This window comes from Cajanus cajan, chromosome 11, assembly GCF_000230855.2.
Source record: "Cajanus cajan strain Asha chromosome 11, NIPB_CcT2T_4, whole genome shotgun sequence".
Classification (NCBI taxonomy): domain Eukaryota; kingdom Viridiplantae; phylum Streptophyta; class Magnoliopsida; order Fabales; family Fabaceae; genus Cajanus; species Cajanus cajan.
The window spans coordinates 25906687-25927413 of record NC_138527.1 but is presented as its reverse complement, the minus strand read 5'-3'; the positions used below and the strand labels follow the sequence as shown (position 1 = coordinate 25927413).

Genomic DNA, 20727 nt, shown 5'->3' with positions numbered 1-20727 from the left:
AATTTTGTCATAATAGACTTTTCAATCTCTATGACTATTCCAACTTTTCAAGAGAATTTTTTAATCATTACCCCAAATGCTTTGACAATCACAAAATCAAAAGGCTAGTCATCGAAAAATATTAGATTGTAATTGTCTAAACCATTCGTTAGTTATAGACAATTATATGTTGCAATTTCTCAAGTTAAATCTAAATTTGGATTGAAGATTTTAGTATGTGATAAGTATAAAAAATATTAAAGACAATCACTAATGTTGTTTTCAAAGAGGTCTTCCAAAATCTATAACATGTACTATGTACTTAATCCAAAACTAACTATAATGTTATATTTAAATCTTGTTTGGTATTGACCTTTACCATTTTTAATATGAATTTAGTAAAAAAAATTAATTAACTTGCAGTGATTGTTTTCCATTTGAATATGCATCATGTCTAAACTTCTACTCTTATTTGAATTTTTCATGTAAGTTGTTTTAATAATCATTTCTAATGTATTCAATTATTACAAGTTGTCATTGACTATATTAATATAACGATTAAATATATTTTTAGTCCTCAAATTTAAGATAAGTTTATTTTTAGTTCCTTAAATTTAAAATTGGTCTTTTTAGTCCCTATAATTTCAAAAAATCTTGTTTTAGTTCTTATACTCAAATTTTATTAGAGAATTTGTTAAATACTATTGCATAAAATCTACCTACTCGTGTTCCTATTAGTAAAAACATCATATTAAACTTAGTTGATACTGCATAATTATTTTAATCTATTTGTTTTATATATGTTATTGGTGACTCGAGGAACTAAAATAAGATTTTTAAAAATTATAAGGACTAAAAATAATAGTTTCAAATTTGAAGGATGAATAATAAATTTATCCTAAATTTAAAGATAAAAAATATATTTAAACTTTAATATAATATACATTTATAATGCATGTCAGTTTACCAAATTTAATATACCATTTATTGTCACATCTTTTGATAATTTTATTTTATTATTATTCATTTGTAAGATAAATATGTTGTCGTAGTACCAAAGTTGGACCTTGGAAGTTTTTTTTTATTTTTATTTATTTTTATTTTATGAATGTTATTTACTATATGAAGTTGCTTTTTTCATGTTAAATTTTCATGTATAGTTTTAGTTTTAGCCTTTTTTATTTATTGTTTATTTTTTAAACTTTCCCCCCCTTCCAATTTAGCTATATATTTAAGATTTTGTCGGTGTTGAGTTTTAATACTCAATTTTAGTCCTCTCCATTTTTTTTCCTCATTCAATATTTTAGATACTCAGTAGTGGCCCCTTTTGAGTTTCATACTTTATTTCAGTTTTGGGATACTTTATTTTATATAACCTCAATTGGTCCACTTTAATTGGGGTGTTCAATTTTCATGGATTGTTGGTCATTGTTATTTTGTATTTTTAATTTTGGTTTCTTTTACTCTTCTTCGTTTCATTGTGTTTTTTTCTTCTTCTTATTTTGTATATTTGATTGGTGTTTACAATTAATGGTCCTTCTTGGTTTTATTGTTCTTTGTAGAGTACTATATTTGAACTTCATTTATAACTACCTCTACTTAACATGATATCATGTTGTTTTAAAATAGACAAAATTGTTTTGTATTTTCTACTTCAAAAATGTTATTTTCTTACTCTTTTTTCCCATTAAACATAAATGTTTTAGAACAATATTTATTTCATAAGTTCACCAAGAAAATTAATATACAAACTAATTACGACATATGCATTGGTATAGATTACCTACTAGTATTCATTAAATTAAGTAAAAATTTTAAATTTAATAAAAAATAGACCAATGATTTACACATCTAGTTTTTAATTTAGATATTTAATTAAATTATAATTTTAGTCCTTTAATATTTTGTCAATTTATAATGTCGATAACTTTATTTTAAAATAAAAATACTTAATCTTCAACTTTTGAAATTTTGATCTTATCATCAATTTATTACTCATTAATCATTAAATGACATTGTTCGATGATGTCACCATTTAAATGATATAATATTTAATAAAGTGGTACAATATTTAATAACATAATATGTATGAAAAAATAAAAAAATAAAATAAAAAATATTTATTTATATATATTTTAATGATGTATTGATATTTATTTCATCAATAAATTTTATTTACATTTTTTCTATTTTTTTATTTCTAAATCTCATCACTTGAGTATAAATTAATATTAAAATTTAATGATTAATAAATATTAATTTAATAGAAATATTAAAATTTAATATTTTTAAAATTAAAGAGATTAAATATCTCTAATTTAAAATAAAAAGAATAAAATTGCAGACAAGAGAGAAAACGACAACTTAACATAAATATTTAGTCTATTAATAACTTTTAGTCCTTAAAAATAAAAAGTTATAATAATGGCTTGACCCATTTGAATTCATGGGCTCCCAAAGGCCCAGATGAGTGAGAAAATTTTGGGCCTGTAATTAAACTTACCCAACCCAATTTAAATATTTCTTATTGTAATGAACTTGGGTGAGAGACAGAGCGAGAGAGTGACAAACGCTGACACAAGTCATAGGTTTGTGACTTGTGAGATGTTGGTTAGTGTTTTTTGACAGTGTGAAACGAAGCATCAAACATGGCAATGGCAAGACGCATGATTACGAGGATGAGGAATACGGTTGGTGCTGTTCTTCTACCACACGCTCCATCAACAACTCATTCACACTCCTTCCATTTTTATAACCATTCTCTCTCTCCATCAAAATCCCATTTTTTCTCATACTCCTCTACCTTCCTTCGCTCCTTCTCTCACCATTTACCAGGTTCCCTCTCTCCGCCTTCATCTTCTGACTGCAAAAAAGTAATCTTTGTTGGCATATTAATGATGGGTCGGTGTAAATGAAGTAGTTGGTTTTGGTTTGAGGCTTGGAAGGATTACCTCGAAGATTTTAACCAATGTTTGTTTTTAGTTTAGAACAGTTACTTTGGTCTCGTGTGGCTTCTTTTGTCTGGCAGAAGTTGGAAATGCTAATTTCAATAAATTCTCTCTTACTAGCCCCCTAGATCTTATGTGGAATAGGCTTTCTATTGATATGGCATCCATTTGGAGCTGTTTTGTGCATGGTTTATGTTTCTGTTAAGGGAATCTCCTAAATAGTTATGAAGAAAAGAAACTGGAAAATGAAGCTTCTTTGCTTTTTTCTTTATTTACTTTAAGGCCTTTGTTCTGGAGGGTTTTCCATCCTCCTTTGATATTTACTAGCAACTCATTGGCTTAGATCCTATAGTAACACACAAACTGGTTATTTTTATAATTAGCTGTTCGCTTTTTTTTATTGTTCTGTTTTGTTTCACAAGATTTGATATCTATACCAGGTGTTTATGGTTTTTCTAGTTCGTTGATAGATGCCCCTAGCAGAAGAGTCCATGTGAAGTTATAGTTCTCTTTTTTTAGGAGTGTTTTTATGAGGCTATTATCTTAAGAGATTAGAGTATGTTGAATTTGCAGGTGAGAAAAGTGATGAAGGTGCAACCACGGATGGATGGGAAGAGGAAGATGAGACTGAACCTAAGGTAGTGTCTTCAACTCAAGTGTTCATTTCAATTACATAATGGATATAATTAAACATTGATTACATTTGGTGCTGTCTTTGTGTGTAGATTGGTGATGGGGGCGATGGTGGTGGAGTTGCCTTGCAAAATGTTCCTTGGGGTCAGCGAGCTCTCTCTATTGCTGAGGAGGTGCTTACACAGTTCAGTGAGGACATCAAACTATTTGCTTTTAAGACAACTCCTCGTGGATATGTTTATGTGAGATTGGACAAATTAACTGGCGAGTAAGGCTTCAACTTGTATCATATTCAACATCCGGAGAACGTGTTTACATTCTTTTAATTAGCTTATTTGAAGGAGGTGTGTTTGTGTGTGTTCCAAATAGAACACACTAATGGTGTTGATGTGTAACTAGTCAAATAATCTAACCCTTGGAAAGCTTGGAGGGGAATAACATAGCATCTCAAGCAGTGTGGGTATGATTGACTAATAATTGAAAGGGTCTCAAGAGAGTGAACACGTGTCTAGCTGAATAACAGCGAGAACAGTCTATCTTCTGTTCCCACTACAAAGGTGCAATACCTGGTAGTAGACTTCCTATCTTCTGTCAAACCTGCAATTAATATCTGTAAAAACTTCTACCTCTTTGCTGCAATTCTTCTTGAAGAACAGTCCTCTGCCCAGGGATCTCTTGAAATATATTTGTGCAGAAACTCTAGGTCAACTTCCTTTGGTGGATGAATGGGATGGCTCACTACACTAACATTCTAAAAACAAAGACAATGTTTGGTTGGGTCTATTGTGGATTGGTAGATTAATTTGCCAGACATCCTCTGATATTTCATATTTCTCTTTTTCAACTGAATTTCTGATGTCTTTAATTCTTTTCCCAGAGTCAATTAGTGTGTCACTTGGTTCACATGCAAGCATGCCAAACTGCCAGTCTTGATCAGGTTAGGATTATAGGATATCATTCATGTTCTTTTGTTAAGAAACACTGATCTCCCTTTTTGATCTAGCAATTTCCATCCCAAAATTATCACATTTGTCCCATATCTTTCACTTGAAATTTAGCAGCTAGGACCTTTTTCAATCTTTCTATGTCAATTTTATTATACTCAGTGAGGACCATGTCATCGACATATACAATTCGAATACCCTACTTCCCATCTTTGGATTGTTTGAAGAACAAGGTGTGGTCCGATTGACTTTGTTAGTATTACCCTTGACCCTTGAAAGTTGAAAAACTTTGCAAATCTATCAAACTGTGCTCTTGGTGACTGTTAGAAACCATATGGAGATTTTTTGAGTTCGCTTACCTCATTTTCTATGTTCTTCTGGTATTGCCATAGACACTTCTACTTCTAAATCCAAGAATGCATTCTTAATGTGTGTGGACAATTCAAATTGATTGCTAAAGATAGGAGTACCTTAATTGTATTCTGCTTAGCTACAAATGCAAATGTCTCTGTATAGTCAAGTCATGGATTTGTATGTACCCCTTTGTAAGTCTCATTATCATTGTATTTCAACCTGAAAACCCATCTGCTGTCAGCTTGTGTCGTCCCTCTCAGCAGATCCATCACCTGCTAATTTAACTTTTATCCAAGGTCCTTATCTCTTCTATTGCTGTGTCTTTCTGTGTAGAAACCTCCAACATGTCTTGAATAGTCTTTGGAATTTTTGTACGTAAGAGCAAATAATATTGTAGACAGGGAGGGCAATCCAAGACAGAATTTTAAGATAGGATGGAGTACGTGTCCAGGTTTCCTTTCTAAGAGCAATGGGTAAATCAATATCAGGTGACAGACTTATGGGAATTCATGAACACTTGGGCTATTACTGGTTCCAGCTCTCTTGCTTTCTTGAGTAAACAAGTGTCTTGGCATTTTGTACTTCTATTTCCCCGAGTTTAAATTGCCTGCTGTATATGGCATGTCAGGGTGAGATAGTGACACTTTTAGTGTTTTGAAGAGTTAGTATTTTTGACAGATATTAGTGTTTAGGATGGGTTTATAAGGAGGCATGTAGAGGTCAAAGACCAAGCGTCACTCAAATTTACCCCCTGAAGAGAGGAAATTTGGAAGCAGCAGTACTTTAAAGAAGATAACATCAGGGATTAACAAAGGTTATTGTAACTGTAGCCTTTTTTAGTGGGAAAATACAACGACAACAATCAGGCCTTTTTCCATTAGGTGGAGTTGGCTACATGGATCATAAGATGCGCTAATGTTCTGTTATAAATCATGTCTATAGACTAATTCTTTACCTAAAGTCCTTCTTAATCATCTCTTTATTGGGACTTCTACATGTCTTCTCCACATATATACTCAAACTAGAGATGCATCCAGAAATCTATGAAAGGTGTGTGGGGGGAGGAGGGATTTTTTTAATTATAAATTTAATTATAATAGTTAATACATCATATCGTTTATCTAAGTTGTGGATGTTATTCTTTTAAATCAATAAAATTTATCAACAACATAGAATATGTTTCAAATTTCAATCAATTTCTCAATATAAATAATTAAATAACAAGTTAAAAATTTATATTTCATCTTGTTATTAAGCTAATTTTTCACCATTTACAAAACTAGAACTGATCTCTCAATTATAATAGTTGAAAAAAAAGAGTCAATCTCTAACAAATTAAAGGATCAATAATATTTTCTTAGTATCTATATATTTTATCACAATTTATTTTTTCAAAGAGTAAGGGGAAAAGTGGGGACAAGGTCCCTACTTGCCGTAGTTGGATCTGTCACTTATTCAAACCACCCATGGTGAGATTCTACCATCTTCAACAATAGGTGCTACTGCAACTTTTTACCTTAAGCATTCATTTCTAATCCTATCTTGGCTAGTATGTCCACTTGTCCAATAACCAATGCAACAACCTCATCTTTGCTACATTGTTTTTATAAGTTATTTTTGAGTAGGAGAGTAACCAACATAAACACGTGATTGAGGGTCTAAGTTAAATGTAGTACAGCTAAAAACACCAAGGTGCAGAGAGATGAGGTAGGGAAAAATTGAAACTTTTTTGTGTTTCATAGGACAGTACATAGCTCGAAATTCTATTGATGAGGTATGTGGATATCAAATTCAATAGGAACACTCATTATGAACTTTCCAAAACATATATTTCATGAAAGTTGAATTCCCAAGAAAAATTATTTCCCACTTTTCTAATTTTCAAAACTTTTAGGGTATTGATTAAATTTATTTGGTTGGAGACAGACTTTGGGAGGCTGATATCACTTCATTTTTTAGGATCCATTCTATTAAATTTGTATTCCATCCTTGCCGTACTGCTATAGCCAAGGTCTTAGCTTCCTTGTGCTCTAATCACTTACTATCTAACTTTACCCGATGCCACTTTTCCTCTTCGTTCCATTTTTCAGCTAAACTACTCTTATGGTCCTGATTTAGCTTCTTAGTGTTAAACATTTGTTTCTATTTGTGCATAGCATGTGCTAACAATGATTTGTGTAACATTTTATGAGCATGTTGTATTTGGCATGTAAAAGGACGTATTAGCCTATTAAGAACCTTAAAGATTATTTTATGAATCATGGTATATACCTCAAAGTTGATTACTCATTGGTGCATAATTTATTTATGAGTTTATGGTGCCTTGTCTATTTGATACTTCGGAACTATACTAATTGTTTTATGTTCAACTTTCCAACATCCTTTTCAGATATGGGTGTCCAAGCGTGGAAGAGCTTGAATGCTATAATAAAGAGTACAAGAAAAGATTAGATGAAGTTGGAGCACTCGGGGAGATACCTGATGATTTGGCTCTAGAGGTAATACATGGCAACTATGTTCTATACTTTTGTTCCAATGGGATTTTATTTAGTAGTAAATGAATGTTCTTTTGAAGTGTATTTGGTGCTTAACAAAGCATAATTTTGCTCTGAAGGTTTCATCCCCAGGTGCTGAGAGGCTACTAAAAGTGCCAGATGATATTAGTCGATTCAAAGAAATGCCTATGAGAGTCTACTACACAGAAAATATGGAGTCCAATTGCCCAGAAAGGGATGGAGTTTTCTTGTTAGATTCTATAGAAAAAGATTCAGAGATTTGTGTGTGGAAGATGGCAAACGTTAAAGAGAATAGAGACCCCCTTAGAAAAGGCAGACCCTTAAGTCGTAAACAGAAGGATTGGAGATTAAAACTGCCATTTAACTTGCATAGAATGGTAACCCTTTACCTTGAATATTTGTAAAATTTAATGTTATTCTTTGATTCAGGAACATGGAATCTCTTTCTCCCCCTCTTCCCTCCCCTCTTTTGCCTTCTTATATTTTCCTAGTTACGATAACTAGATGTGAGATGTGGAAGTAGTTTGAGAAAAGGTAGTTTTAGTTGTGGGCTCAGTCCCGGTTTTTTTTTTCTTTCTGGTTTTCAAAATTTTAGATGCAATATGAATATAATTAGCTGTTCTTTGGACATATTTGTAGTCTAAGCGACTAAGCAAGAATTTCAAAGATGAAGCTCTAAATTAATTATTTGTAATATTTAAAAAGTGAAGCTTACCATAAGCATAAGTACATAGCTACAAGAATTTACTTTGAGATTCTGATGATGTTTACTCTTGCATTATGTTATTCATAAATGGAATAACATTTTCATTTCATATCAATTTTAGTGTCAACATCATCTGATTGCTTGGTTTGAAAGTTTGGGACTGAGGTCGTGACTGTGGTCTAAAAACCAATAATGCGTGTTGCTGTAAATCTCGAGGGTTTCGAATTAATATCTTAATTGTGGCTTGTTAGGCTTGACTAGGATTCCTCTCTCGCTCTCCTTTTCTGTAAGGGCTCATAGCTAATGTGTTGGGAGTTTGGACAATTGGTTGGAACATTTGTACTAGTTAGTTAGTAGAAGAGTTTAGTTAGTTAGAAGGGATTTGTCAAGATACTAAATGGAAGGATGATGTAAGGGAAGGCACATTCAGATGAATATCATTTGAGAATTGAGTATTGCTCTTTGTAAAAAAACCCTTTGTGAATGGGAAATTCTTGGATTAGATCTCTCTCCTATTTTTTGTCCATTTCATTCAAGGAAAGATCTCTATTACAAGAGTTTCTCCTTCACAAAAGATTTCTTCTTTCACATAGAGCAACATCACACCACGCCATGTAGGATATGAACCTATGACATCGAATTTTGGAGACCCGTGTTCTACTGAACTAAGCTAAGATCGCGTTATTTTCATAATTTTTTGGAGACGGCTTCCACTGAACTGAACCAAGAGCGCTATGTTTTCATACATGCACACATATCATGTACACGGGAAAGCACACATACAAAACACAAACACACAACACACACATACTAAACAGAGACACACACAGACACTGACATTGTCACACACACACAGACATAGGCGTGCACACACACACAACACACCGACTTTATGGAAAAGAGATATTCCATGAAAAGGAAAAGAAAAAATTCTGCTTGATACCTAAGTTATATTACTGCTTGTGACATCATAACATGACTACTGACAAGTATAATTACTCATGAACTTTTCATTTTTCTCATTTCCTTTACCATTTTATGGTTTTCTCTGTCATCTCTCAAGACAAGATTGTGAGCTACATGTTCATGATTGAAAAGCAATCAAACAATGCTTTTATTTCTTCTGCTTCATGGAGTGCATATTTTAATCATGTCATGGATGAGTTTGTTGGTTATGTTATTTCTCTTGGCATAATTGCTGACTAGTGGTCCTTTGTTTTCAACAGTAATGAATAGATTATAAGTAATGGGGTGCAAGCTGCAGGACCACATTCCTAGTGCTTGCTTTGTATTTTTATTCTCTTTCACTCTCATCATGTCATATATTATTATCCATCATGAAACTATGATCGTGGCCTGGGTAACGGTTATTGTAATGGTGATATTTGTAAATAATACAACATACTTGGAAGTTTGGTTTGTGTTTCTCATCATGTGTAATTTCAAATTTTAAAATGAATTAAACGTATCCTTTCAGGCGAGCCAGATAACCGTTTTATGTGATGGGCTTGTCTATTTCCCAAGTTTCAATGAAACTACCTTTAAATTAAACTATTCAAACAAGTTAATGCAGATGATTATGAACTTTTTAAGATAAAACTGAATCGTTGAACTTGAAGTCTTCAAATTTGTATGGAGGACCAGCTTTTACCTTTTTTCATAGGCAGGCAAAACATTGGTAAAATGAATTTTAATGGCTTAAATATTATATCATATCATCATAATCAGTCACTAGATGTAGGAGTATATCTTATGTTATAAGTGATCTTGTAATTGTAGGTTGTTTAGCTCTTCATTTTTTATATTATGGTGTATAATAATCACTCTGAGGTTAGAACTTATGACTTTATGCATACCACTCTAATCTCTCTCACTAAGTCTAATTCTGGTGGTTCTAGCCCTTTATCATTTTATGTGACACTTGTTCTACTCGTTTTCTTAAGTTTCTTGTGGATGGAAAGAGTATATTTATCATATAAACCAATGTATAACCAAAGTAGCATACTCAATCTATTTTATTTTATTTTAATATTTTTGTTGATTTGTATGATCTGTGCTGCCTTCCTATCATTTCCCTGCTAAATTCGTCAGCTGTAACCTTCCCTTAACCTTTTAGTCTCGGGAGAAATTGACATTCTCCAAGATAAACACATTTTGAGAATACCAACATACAATGCCTTTAGTTTCTGGATTGTGTTCATTCTTTTATTGTTCGGCCATGTGAGAACACAGTTGTCCGTGTACTTTTCTTTCTCATTATTCATTTCCCTATCTGTTGTATTACACTAAGATTGAGTAAATGTGTGTTTGGTTTAGTTTATTTTTGAAAAATAATCCCTTATATTTTCCCACTTCCAAAGACTTTTTTTTTTTTTGAATAAATTCTTATTTTTATATAAATAAGAATTATCAAACACGCGTTAAACTATCATATAACTGGATTTTGGGTCCATTAATCAAGGTTACTAGTTCTAGTTTTATAAATATAAAAAACATAATTAGGAAACAAGATTCTAATAAAAGTAATCAGACAAGGTTTATTTTTTTTTATTTTTTATTTTTATAAAGATTAATTATCGATAAAGATAATCACACCATTGACATCAAGAAAAAAAAAAGTGTACTAAATTTTATGATGCCACACAAATACCAACATGATGCGCATCTGACGGTCAAAAAGTTGTCAACAGTGAAGAAAAATCATGATATATATAATTGGTCCAAGACGAAGTTCATGCACCAAAAATGTTGAAATGTGAGGACAATGAAAACTTTACTGGGTAATTTTTCATGATTGTGAAGGCAAAGAGGAAGACAATTGAATGCACAACATATGATATTGAGAAGCTCTAGTCAAATTATGACATTTGTATGTTCTTTTGCCTAGTACTTGTTTTCTTTTATTTGATTCATAGCATGTCACATCGTTGATCTATTTTCTGTTTGTTTTCCAAGTTCTAAATAAATCTCTTTGCACCAATCATAGAACAAGAGAAAAACAGCCACATGTGAAGTGGGGAGAAGGACATACATTTATTTACAAGAGTTTACATCAATAGGTTGTATCAAAGGAATAACCAGTGAATATTATATTACTCCATCACAAGGGAATCAATCATGGATGGAGTGCGGAAAATTGGTGATGAGAATATTGAGAATTTCACTCTTCAAATACGTCACGTTATTTGAATTTTGTATGCATGACAAATGACATTTAACACGTAAAGACAGGAATAGTATTCGATACAAGACTTTTTAGCCAATCTTTTGCACTTGGTATAAATGAGTGATAAACCATGATCTCATTTTGGGATGAATTGGAATGAACCAAAAAACACAAGGAGAAAAGTAATATAAGAATTAAAAATGATACACATATAATAAATAAAAAAAATAAAGAAAACGAGGTACGAATTGAATGGAAGAGAATATGTTGAAAATTTTTAGTATATTTTAGTATTGATTTCAAAGCAGCAGCATGTGACGTGAATAGCTTGCTTAATTTCCTTACCCATTGACACTACACAAAGCTCTCTCCAAATGCATGGCTACAAATTGTATAAGCTTGACCCATTGAATTTTAAGTGCCCCTAAATCTGTGGTAAAGACAAAAAGGGTTTGGAAGGATATGAAAGATGCATGAACTCGTGTATTTAGACTCTACCTCATTCCAAATACATTTAGTCATTACCGAAATTTTAATTTTTATTAGAATCTAGGAGATATTGAACTTGTTACTTTGATTTAGGCAAACACCTTATATTAGTTTCTTAAATAGGATAATTGCATAAATCTCTCTAGAGATCTTTTTAAATGACACACATTTTTTATTTAATTTTTAAGTCAACAATAATCTCTTTTATTTATTTATCTAAGTAACACATTCAACCTCTTATATAAGATAATATCATTTGTGTATTATTAATAAAGAATAAATTATTAATACAAGTTTTAACAATCGAATAAGACTTAATCTCTTACTCAATTTTATCTGTCAAATTATATCCTAAATATCATGTATATTGTGATTTAAAAATTATAATAATTACAAGGAACAATTTCAAAGAACGGGTTGAAACATAATTATTTTCAAAATTAAAAAATAAAGAAAATTTTCATGAAGAAGATAAAACATATTGTATGTAATTCAAAAATAAAAAATAAACACATATACAATTGACAAAATACAAATTGACATTTATTTTTCAATTTTTCTCACTTAAATTAATGATAGTATTCTAGAGGTGAGTGATTTTTAAAAAAATAGAAGGGAAGTGTGTGTCATTCAAACATATTTTAGGGAAGGTGAGTGTAATTTTTTCTTCTTAAAATGAGCGAAAGTTATAAGGGTCCTAAAAATTTATAGCATATAAGAAAGTTTTATCATAGTTAAAAGATAGTTGAATCTTCTTAAATATATTGTTGGAGTTTGATATTTTTTTTATAACATTGTTGAGAGACAAAACTATATAGCTTGAGATATGTTATGACTATTCTTCAAATTTATTTGTCTGATATATAGTATAATTTAGGGCACAAAAATATTCTAAGATTCAACACCATTTTTAATTGTAAACTTAGGAAAAATGAAAGAGGAGGATGAAAAATATAGAGTTCACGAGGAAGAAAGTGTTGGTTACTTTCTTAAATGTAAGAGGAGACATGTCTTTCTTCTTAGGAGAATATTTTCAATTTGAAAACACTCATTTTTTCATGTGAAAGTTACTTCTAATGTGGTCTATTATCGGTCTACATTCAACCCATATCAAAAACTCATACGATTTTTGTAGTTAAGTAATAACTCTAGTTAGATGGAGCATGAAGAGAAGTCAGATGGAACACTAAATTTTTTTATACTGATTCATCTCAACCACTAAGACTACATCTAATTCTCAATCCAATCAGAATAAATTCCATTATCTTTAAACAAAGATATAAGTATTCTTTCAACAAGTCACTTCTGACTCAACCCTGAGTATTATTTGATTTGTCTCTTCAAACAACTACCCAAGTATTTTTTTAACAACAAGTCTCTCCAAACTTAACAACCAAGTATTCTTTTATAGTCAAACTTCTCCAGACTCAAAACAAGCATTCTTTTATAGACAAGTCTCTTCAGGCTCAACCTTATAACAATGGTTATGTAGGTTACACAAGTGTTGTGTTCATCTTACTTAGACGTTGTACAACCAATACATAACAATGATTGTCTACAAGAAAGAATAAATCTATAGAGAGTATGTTTTTGTACAAGTGTGCCTATATGTCGATGTATATGTATATGTCTCTCTCTTGCTTGTACTTTGAATCTTCTTATATAGTAGTTCGAAGAAGATGACCATTGCAACACTTTGAGTTCAACTCACAAGTTTGCTTCATCTATTTTCATCGTCTTTTCTTGTGATGGCAGATGACCGTTAGGCTCATTTAATGCGAGCATTAAATTCATTTCACCAAATGGTATCTCTTATCTAATTAAGGAGGCTACTTATCAACTTTTCATACCAAACGTAGCTTGTAGAAGCAATGTCGATGCAAAGTAGTTGTAGTAGTGACTTTATCTACTTTTCTTCGTGATTTCAAGGATTTTGGATCTAACAGAAAACATGGTTCTTCTTTTTAATAGATTTATGAGTTCCAAGATGGCTTTCTGGTTTGATCTGTTAAGAAATGAAACATTCAATACAAACTTTGTCGTTAGTCTCGATAAATAAAAAATATTTAATGTATATGAGATAGACTGTATGGTTTGTCTTATTTACAACGTCTCAGATGATCTATGTCTTACACTTCATTTGATAAGTTTTTCAAAGATATTCTTAAAAGACATTTTTGCAGACATTTCTTCTTTATAAAAAGTTCTTGTTTGTTAGCATTAAAACTCTAAGTTTAAGGGATTTAGATAATCTTTTGAATTAACACTTCTACTTCTCAAAATTTCAACCAACTTTCTCTTTTATGTGTTTAGGGTTTTCCTTAAGGGACCAACTTTCTACTTCTAAGTTTAAGGGATTTGGCTCCTTGGTTTTCCTTAAGCTTCTCCAAAGCCTTCAAAGATGGATGAAGCTTCGAAATTCACCATCAATAATGAGGAACACTCTAAAGTGCGCCAGTCCTTGGAGGAAGATTAGTCACTTCAAATCTCACCACACTCTTGTATGAAAAGGATAAGAGACATGGATTAAAATCAAAGAGGTTGAAACTTTTGGAAGAGAGAAAATCTGAACAATTTTCGGAATTCTCTCAATATATGATTCAAAAGTATTTACAAAGTGAAGGAAAAGACTTATATAGTGGGGAAGTGGCTTGTGGTGCAAGCTAGGCTAACTATGGTTCAAGGAGAACCATGGTTAGCCTTCTTACACTCAAGTTAACCGGTCTAGTAACTTGGAAGCTTGTGGAACAAGCTTTAACTTTAAAGCTTATGGAGCAAGCCAAGCTAGAAGCTTGTAGCACAAGCTAACCAAGTGTGTGGGAGAAGCTAGAAGAGCTAGGCGGCCCATCTTGTTTTCCTTCACTTAATCCAATCCAAAAATATTGGGATTGGTTTAGTTAGGTTTACCTAATGAGGGTGGGACCTAACTAAATCAATTCCTTGGATTAAATGGAGCAAAACAAGCCCAATATGTAAAAATTAGCTTAGGCTCACTACAGGCAATTACTAGCTTTACCTACATACTTTACTATTTTTCACCCCACTTCTACTACTAAAAATATGAAAATCAATGACCCTTAATACAGGTCAAATGGAGCAAAAGTCTCCAAACAACATACCTTAAAATCTTAAAGGGATGACTCATAAGAAAAGGAAAAGGTGTCTTACAAATACAAAAGCAAAAATACACCTATACAAGTATCTACTATATACAAAATACAAGAACTCAAATAATACAAGGTTTGTACAATAGAGACTATGAGACTAAAAAGAGGAATCATAATCAATGTTCATATTGAGCATAGGTATAAGAAGCACCTCCTCTACCTTCCTAACCATGGACCTAGTTAAAGACATAATGGTCTTCAAGTGTGAGCTCTCTTATGGATCAACCTTCACCCTTCTTGGTTTTACCTCTTTCAAAGGGATCCTTGGGGAATAGATTTCCATCAAAACTCCTTAAGGTGGTAAATATGGACACTCTATGAGTAGTGATACCATGTCGACTAATATAGAAGGAACTAGAGTTAAGTTCTTAAGTCTTTCACCTCAAACAAGCTATCCCAACATTTGGATCGACGAAGAAAGAAATATCAATTGTTGTAGTCTTTATAAGAATCTTCTGCAAGTTTTAGAATGACTTGGTCCTTTAAGCCTCGAAGTGTTAGGGGGAATGTTTTCCTTCTAAATTCTTCCTACTTACATGAAAAAGGTGGTTAAACACCTTTTGGTAGCATAGATCCCTTCCTAGTCACATAACCACTCAAAGGTCACCTTGAAGACCCAAGCATTGAGGTGAAGTTATGAAGTACATGCTTGTAAAAGATTGAGCACCTTCACCCTAAAATCATTAGAAAAAGGGAATCTAACTTTGACTCTCTAAATATCGTGTTATACATTGCCAAGAAGTTGAGGTAGGAGTACTCGACTTTCTTTACTTTAGCTTCATCTAGAGGGACATCCATGTTCTCTATTAACCCTTGTGAACAAATATGGCCATAAAAGTCCAGAAAGAGCATTGATCACCAAGATCAAGCATTTTCATTTATGGTAATCTCATAAATTAAGGTTAAGTCACCTATCACATTTTCAAATATGATAGATCGTATCTTACATCTTCTATTGTTCTTCCTCGTCTCCTTGTCAAAAAATAAATAAAAATAACAAAGTAGGAAAGGAATTTACATACGTCAAAATCGCTACTTTCTACACTAGAAATTTTGAACTTTGAATGATTACTCACATTAAATGCGTTGATGGATAATATCATAAAAAAAGACACATCATTTGAAAGCTTACGCATGTTAAAGTATCTGTTACATTCAAAAGCACTACCCTTTTTAGATGCACACAAAGGGATATCTCAACTTAGAACAACATTCAAAAGCACTACCCTTTTTAGATGCACACGAAGGCTTATCTCAACTTAGAACAATTTTTTTGGAGATTACATCAACCTAGCCCAATTTCTACGCTTAAGGTACAAGTGGCCCCTATATGAACAATCAATCGCCTACAAGGCATGAACTACAACGCTATATCTTGCTTGACACATAGGTAGGCATGGACTACAATGTTATATTTATCTTGACACATGACTAACAAGCCTAGATCTATCGAGATAGGCTATAATAAGTTATGAACTTTGTAAGGCTAACACACTTGGCATCTAATGAACTTTTATCATCTGGAACTCCATGTGGCATAACTAAATCTAACAATTTTTTCACCAAATATCCTATGTATAAAGAGGTTATTTTCGCGATATGGTACATTTTTATCTCTCATTTTACAAACTTATCACTCAAACATCAACTTTTTTGTTAGAGTCGTTGCAAGTACTGAAGGTTCTTCATATTATTAGTGTCACCATCAACATTATTGTGAAGGCTCGTTGGAGACGCTTCTTTTTACTCAACATAACAACAAAAGTGTTGGTTCTATAATAAGGAAGAACAGAGTAGAACAAACTAAGAAACACAAAAAATTGAGAATACTTAATAAAAACGTAAAACATAAATGTAGAAAAATACAACATCAAAATGAAAAATATTGAGAGAAGATAACACTATAGATATATGTGATTCAATCAATTTGGTCCACATCCATGGGAGAGAGAAAATTTCACTAGCTAAAAATAAGATCAATTACAACATAACAATCTTTTATTTTTCTCATAAATTCCTCAATCTCTTTAATGGGTTTTTATTTACGTATCTTTTCCAAAGCTCTTCTACACTTATGTTCTCACCCTTCAATGCTCACACTTAGCACTCCTCTCTCACACCATAGCAAGGATCCCTAAACACACACACACACATATAGAGAGAGAGAAAGAGAGATCCAAGTTATTAAGACTGAGTCTTATGAAACAGTACATATTGAACCATTAGATTAATGAGGATGTAAACTATATAATATGAACTCATCAAATGAATGAAGACAAATTTAACCTATATACACTACAACAAAATTTATTATTACCGACAATTATTTAACTAAAATGAATTAATTATCTCTATTTTATTATCTAATAAAAATATTAATGACTAATATATAATGGTCACTAAAAATGTATTTATATTACTCCAAAATTTACTATTAGCGATAATTATTTATTGGAAAAAACTTAAGTCTTACATCGACTAGAGATAAAATAATTAAAGAGTATATAAGTAGATGATAACTCTCACCTTACAAGCTTGTTTTGTAGGGTTGAGTTAAACCTATAACTTACTATTCTAAGTTGGTATCAGATTACTCACCATTACTAAACTCAATGTGCTAAACTTGAGGGGTGTAGTGGGCAAAACTTAAATCTCACATCGACTAGAATTAAGGTAATTAAAAAGTATTATGAATCATTTCTTAAACTTTTAGTGATAATAGCAAAAAATATTAAATGTCAATAAAAATGTCACAATAAATGTTTTAGCTACACAGTATATAATGACTAATGTGAAAATGCTAGTAAAAGATTTTATAGCAATTTTTATTGCCATTAAAACTCATATTAAATGTTACTAAAAGTCTATTTTGTTATATTGATAACTATAGAGACAAAAGACCATATAAAATATACGGATGATACATTAGATATCAAGTAGTAGTAGTAGTAGTAGTAATAATAATAATAATAATAATAATATCCCCTTATAGCCATTTGTAAATTCGACGTGAATAACCTTGATAATATCAGTTCACCTAAAGTGAATCATTAGTTGGTTTTCTTTGAATTTCTAGCATACGGTTAGAAGAGTTGTTTGCTCGGTTCATGACAAACAAACAAGCCAAATTGTGAAAGGAAAAACAGAACAAAGAAAAGTAAAACTCAGATTAATACTTCATAGCATTCCAACAAAAAGAAAAGGTTGAAACTTAGATTAATACGCAGAGCAATCCAACAAATCTACACAGTTGAAGTGGACACAACTGAAGTGGAAAGGGCTTAAGATGGGAATTTGAAGGCATAATTGGAAGTTCATGGCTTTTAGCCAAAGTTTAGAATCAAAGTGGGGGTTGAAGATGTCAGCCACGATATGGTTCATGGCTCTTGCTTCATCATAAAAGAAGCAATCAATGTTAAGACCCCATCACCATGTCATTTTGTTTTTTAAATAAATTGGCAAGATTCCTTAGACTGGGGTACCCAAAGTGCTAATTTGTCACACTGTGGGACACTCATTTGTTTGTTATCGTAAGTTTCTCTATCATAGTGTAATCTTATGTTATTTTATATAGATAAAAAAATTAATAAATAAATACTTATTTTATAAAATTAATATTGTGAATATTCTTTTTTGTTAAAATTAATATAACACAATAATTATTTTTTAAATAAATATTAGGGTTATAAATAAAAAAACATAATCAATATTATATTAAAAAATTAACATTATTTTGAGACTTATTTATATCATATTATTTATTTTAAACATAATTTTTTTTTTTTGCTGTAGTTTGATTGGGATTGCTAAAGATTCCAATCCCCTCTTCATATGTGCATCATTTGATTCTATGGTGGTGGTTGGACAGAAACTGAAGAAAATGATGGCTGACATGGTGACATGATATCTTCGGTGCCAATGCCATGATATAATATGATATAAAGTTGGTTATCATAATTAAAGAACTATATATCCCTAAAGATTGAAATGGCATAAACTTTCAATCATGAGATGAAAAAATACAAGCAATATACAAGACTACATATTGAATGATATAGCCATAGTTTTAAAAACTGGACCGGTCATCGAACCGGTTAAGGTACTGGGTCAGTGGGTCAAAGGTTGAACCGGTAGGTTACTAGTTGAACCGCATAACTCGATTTTTATTTATTTTTATTAAAAAGTATTCATATTAAAATTATTTTATACTTATAAATTTTAATAAATTCATATCTTATTTTAAATTTCAATTTTTCTATCTTATTTAAAATTATTTTTATTTTTATTTTGTAAAAAAATACATAAAAAATTATATGTTAAACGGTATATTAATACAAATTAAAAATATAAATAATATGTACATATATAATATGCTTGCAATTAATATCAGAAAATAATATATGTAATATTTACATAGATATTGCATTATTAAATATATAATTTAAAATTAATAATATACTATAAAATTTATTTAAGTTGTATATATTGCAAACAAAATATATTAGAACAAGTAGTCATTGTTATATTTAATAAGACTCCTTGCTTTTTCATTAAGAGATTCAATTTTCATTATTATTTTTGTGATTTATGGTCCCTTAAAAAATTTATAAAAAAAAAAAAAGTGGTTGAACCGGTTTGACCCACCGGTTGACCGGTTGAACCGGAAAATTGACCGGTTCAATTCGATTTGAAACGGGTCGACTGCATAACTGATCCAACTTCAGATTCGGACCGGCTGGACCACCGGTTCCCGGTCCAACCGGTCCGACTGGCCGGATCGGTCCGGGTTTAAAACACTGAATATAGCAAGACAAAAAGAAAGAAATATATCGCAATGAAAGAAAAACACACACAAACAAGTGTTAAGTATAAAAATCTTGTATAGCACTAACAATCAAAATAAGAGTAAATCTCAGTGCTTAAGAATCTAAAAACTAATCTCTAAAATTTACAAAATTAGTCATATTAAATGTTTTTAGAAATTAAAGTGTCTTGTACTTAGAACTAATATAAATATTTTTTATATTAGAAATTAATTTAGATTTTTTATTAATAAAAAATAATTATTTCATTTTTTCAAAAGACGAATTTGAGATTTTATTCAAAATAATATATGCTGAATCGGGAAAGCATCTGGGCCCTGGAATGCAACTTGATGATCTATTTTTTTGTTTTGAAGTATTATATATGTTGATTTTTTTTTCTTTTATTTTTGAAATATTTTTTATGGTACTCAAAAAGTGGAATTAATTATCAACCACTATATATTAAACATAATCTTTTATCTTATGTGATAGTATTTTTGTAACGACTTACCATAATCTCTACATTTAGAGGAATCACGTTAATTACACTAGTCATCTAAGATAAAATACCAAGTTGGATAACAAAATATACATGTAAAGCAAGTAATAAAAAGAAATCAAATGTTTATATACAAACTATAGCACTATATATATATATATATAGTCATCCAAAATAATATTACCCTAGTGGCGGTCAAGCACACCTAATTTGTTACTCCAATAGTAACTCCGACACTAAGACAAAACATCCAACGCCTTAGTGCAGCCGCATCAACTCCAATCTAATTTTGACCTGCTCCCACATATATAGTATGATCATCACAGTCCATCCACCTAGAAATAAAAGAGTAAGTTAGAGTTCAATAAACAACATACAAGTATAAGAATAAACATTTATGCTACTCAATAATCGAGTCACCAAATCATGAAGTCAAACATCATATACTTCATCATAACAACAATCATGCAATTAAGCAACACATGAAAGATATCAATGCATATCTATCATATAATGTGTCA

At 31.1% G+C, this 20727-nt stretch overlaps 1 protein-coding gene across 1 annotated transcript; it reads left to right on the top strand.

Moving 5' to 3' along the window:
• Nucleotides 1-2517: 2517 nt before the first annotated feature.
• LOC109797296 (uncharacterized) lies at nt 2518-8004 on the top strand. The gene is made up of 5 exons (XM_020357286.3): nt 2518-2814; nt 3501-3565; nt 3653-3828; nt 7248-7356; nt 7473-8004. The coding sequence occupies exons 1-5, from the start codon at nt 2628-2630 to the stop codon at nt 7776-7778; spliced, it is 843 nt and encodes a 280-aa protein (XP_020212875.1). The 5' UTR covers nt 2518-2627; the 3' UTR covers nt 7779-8004.
• The last annotated feature ends 12723 nt before the right edge of the window (nt 8005-20727 follow it).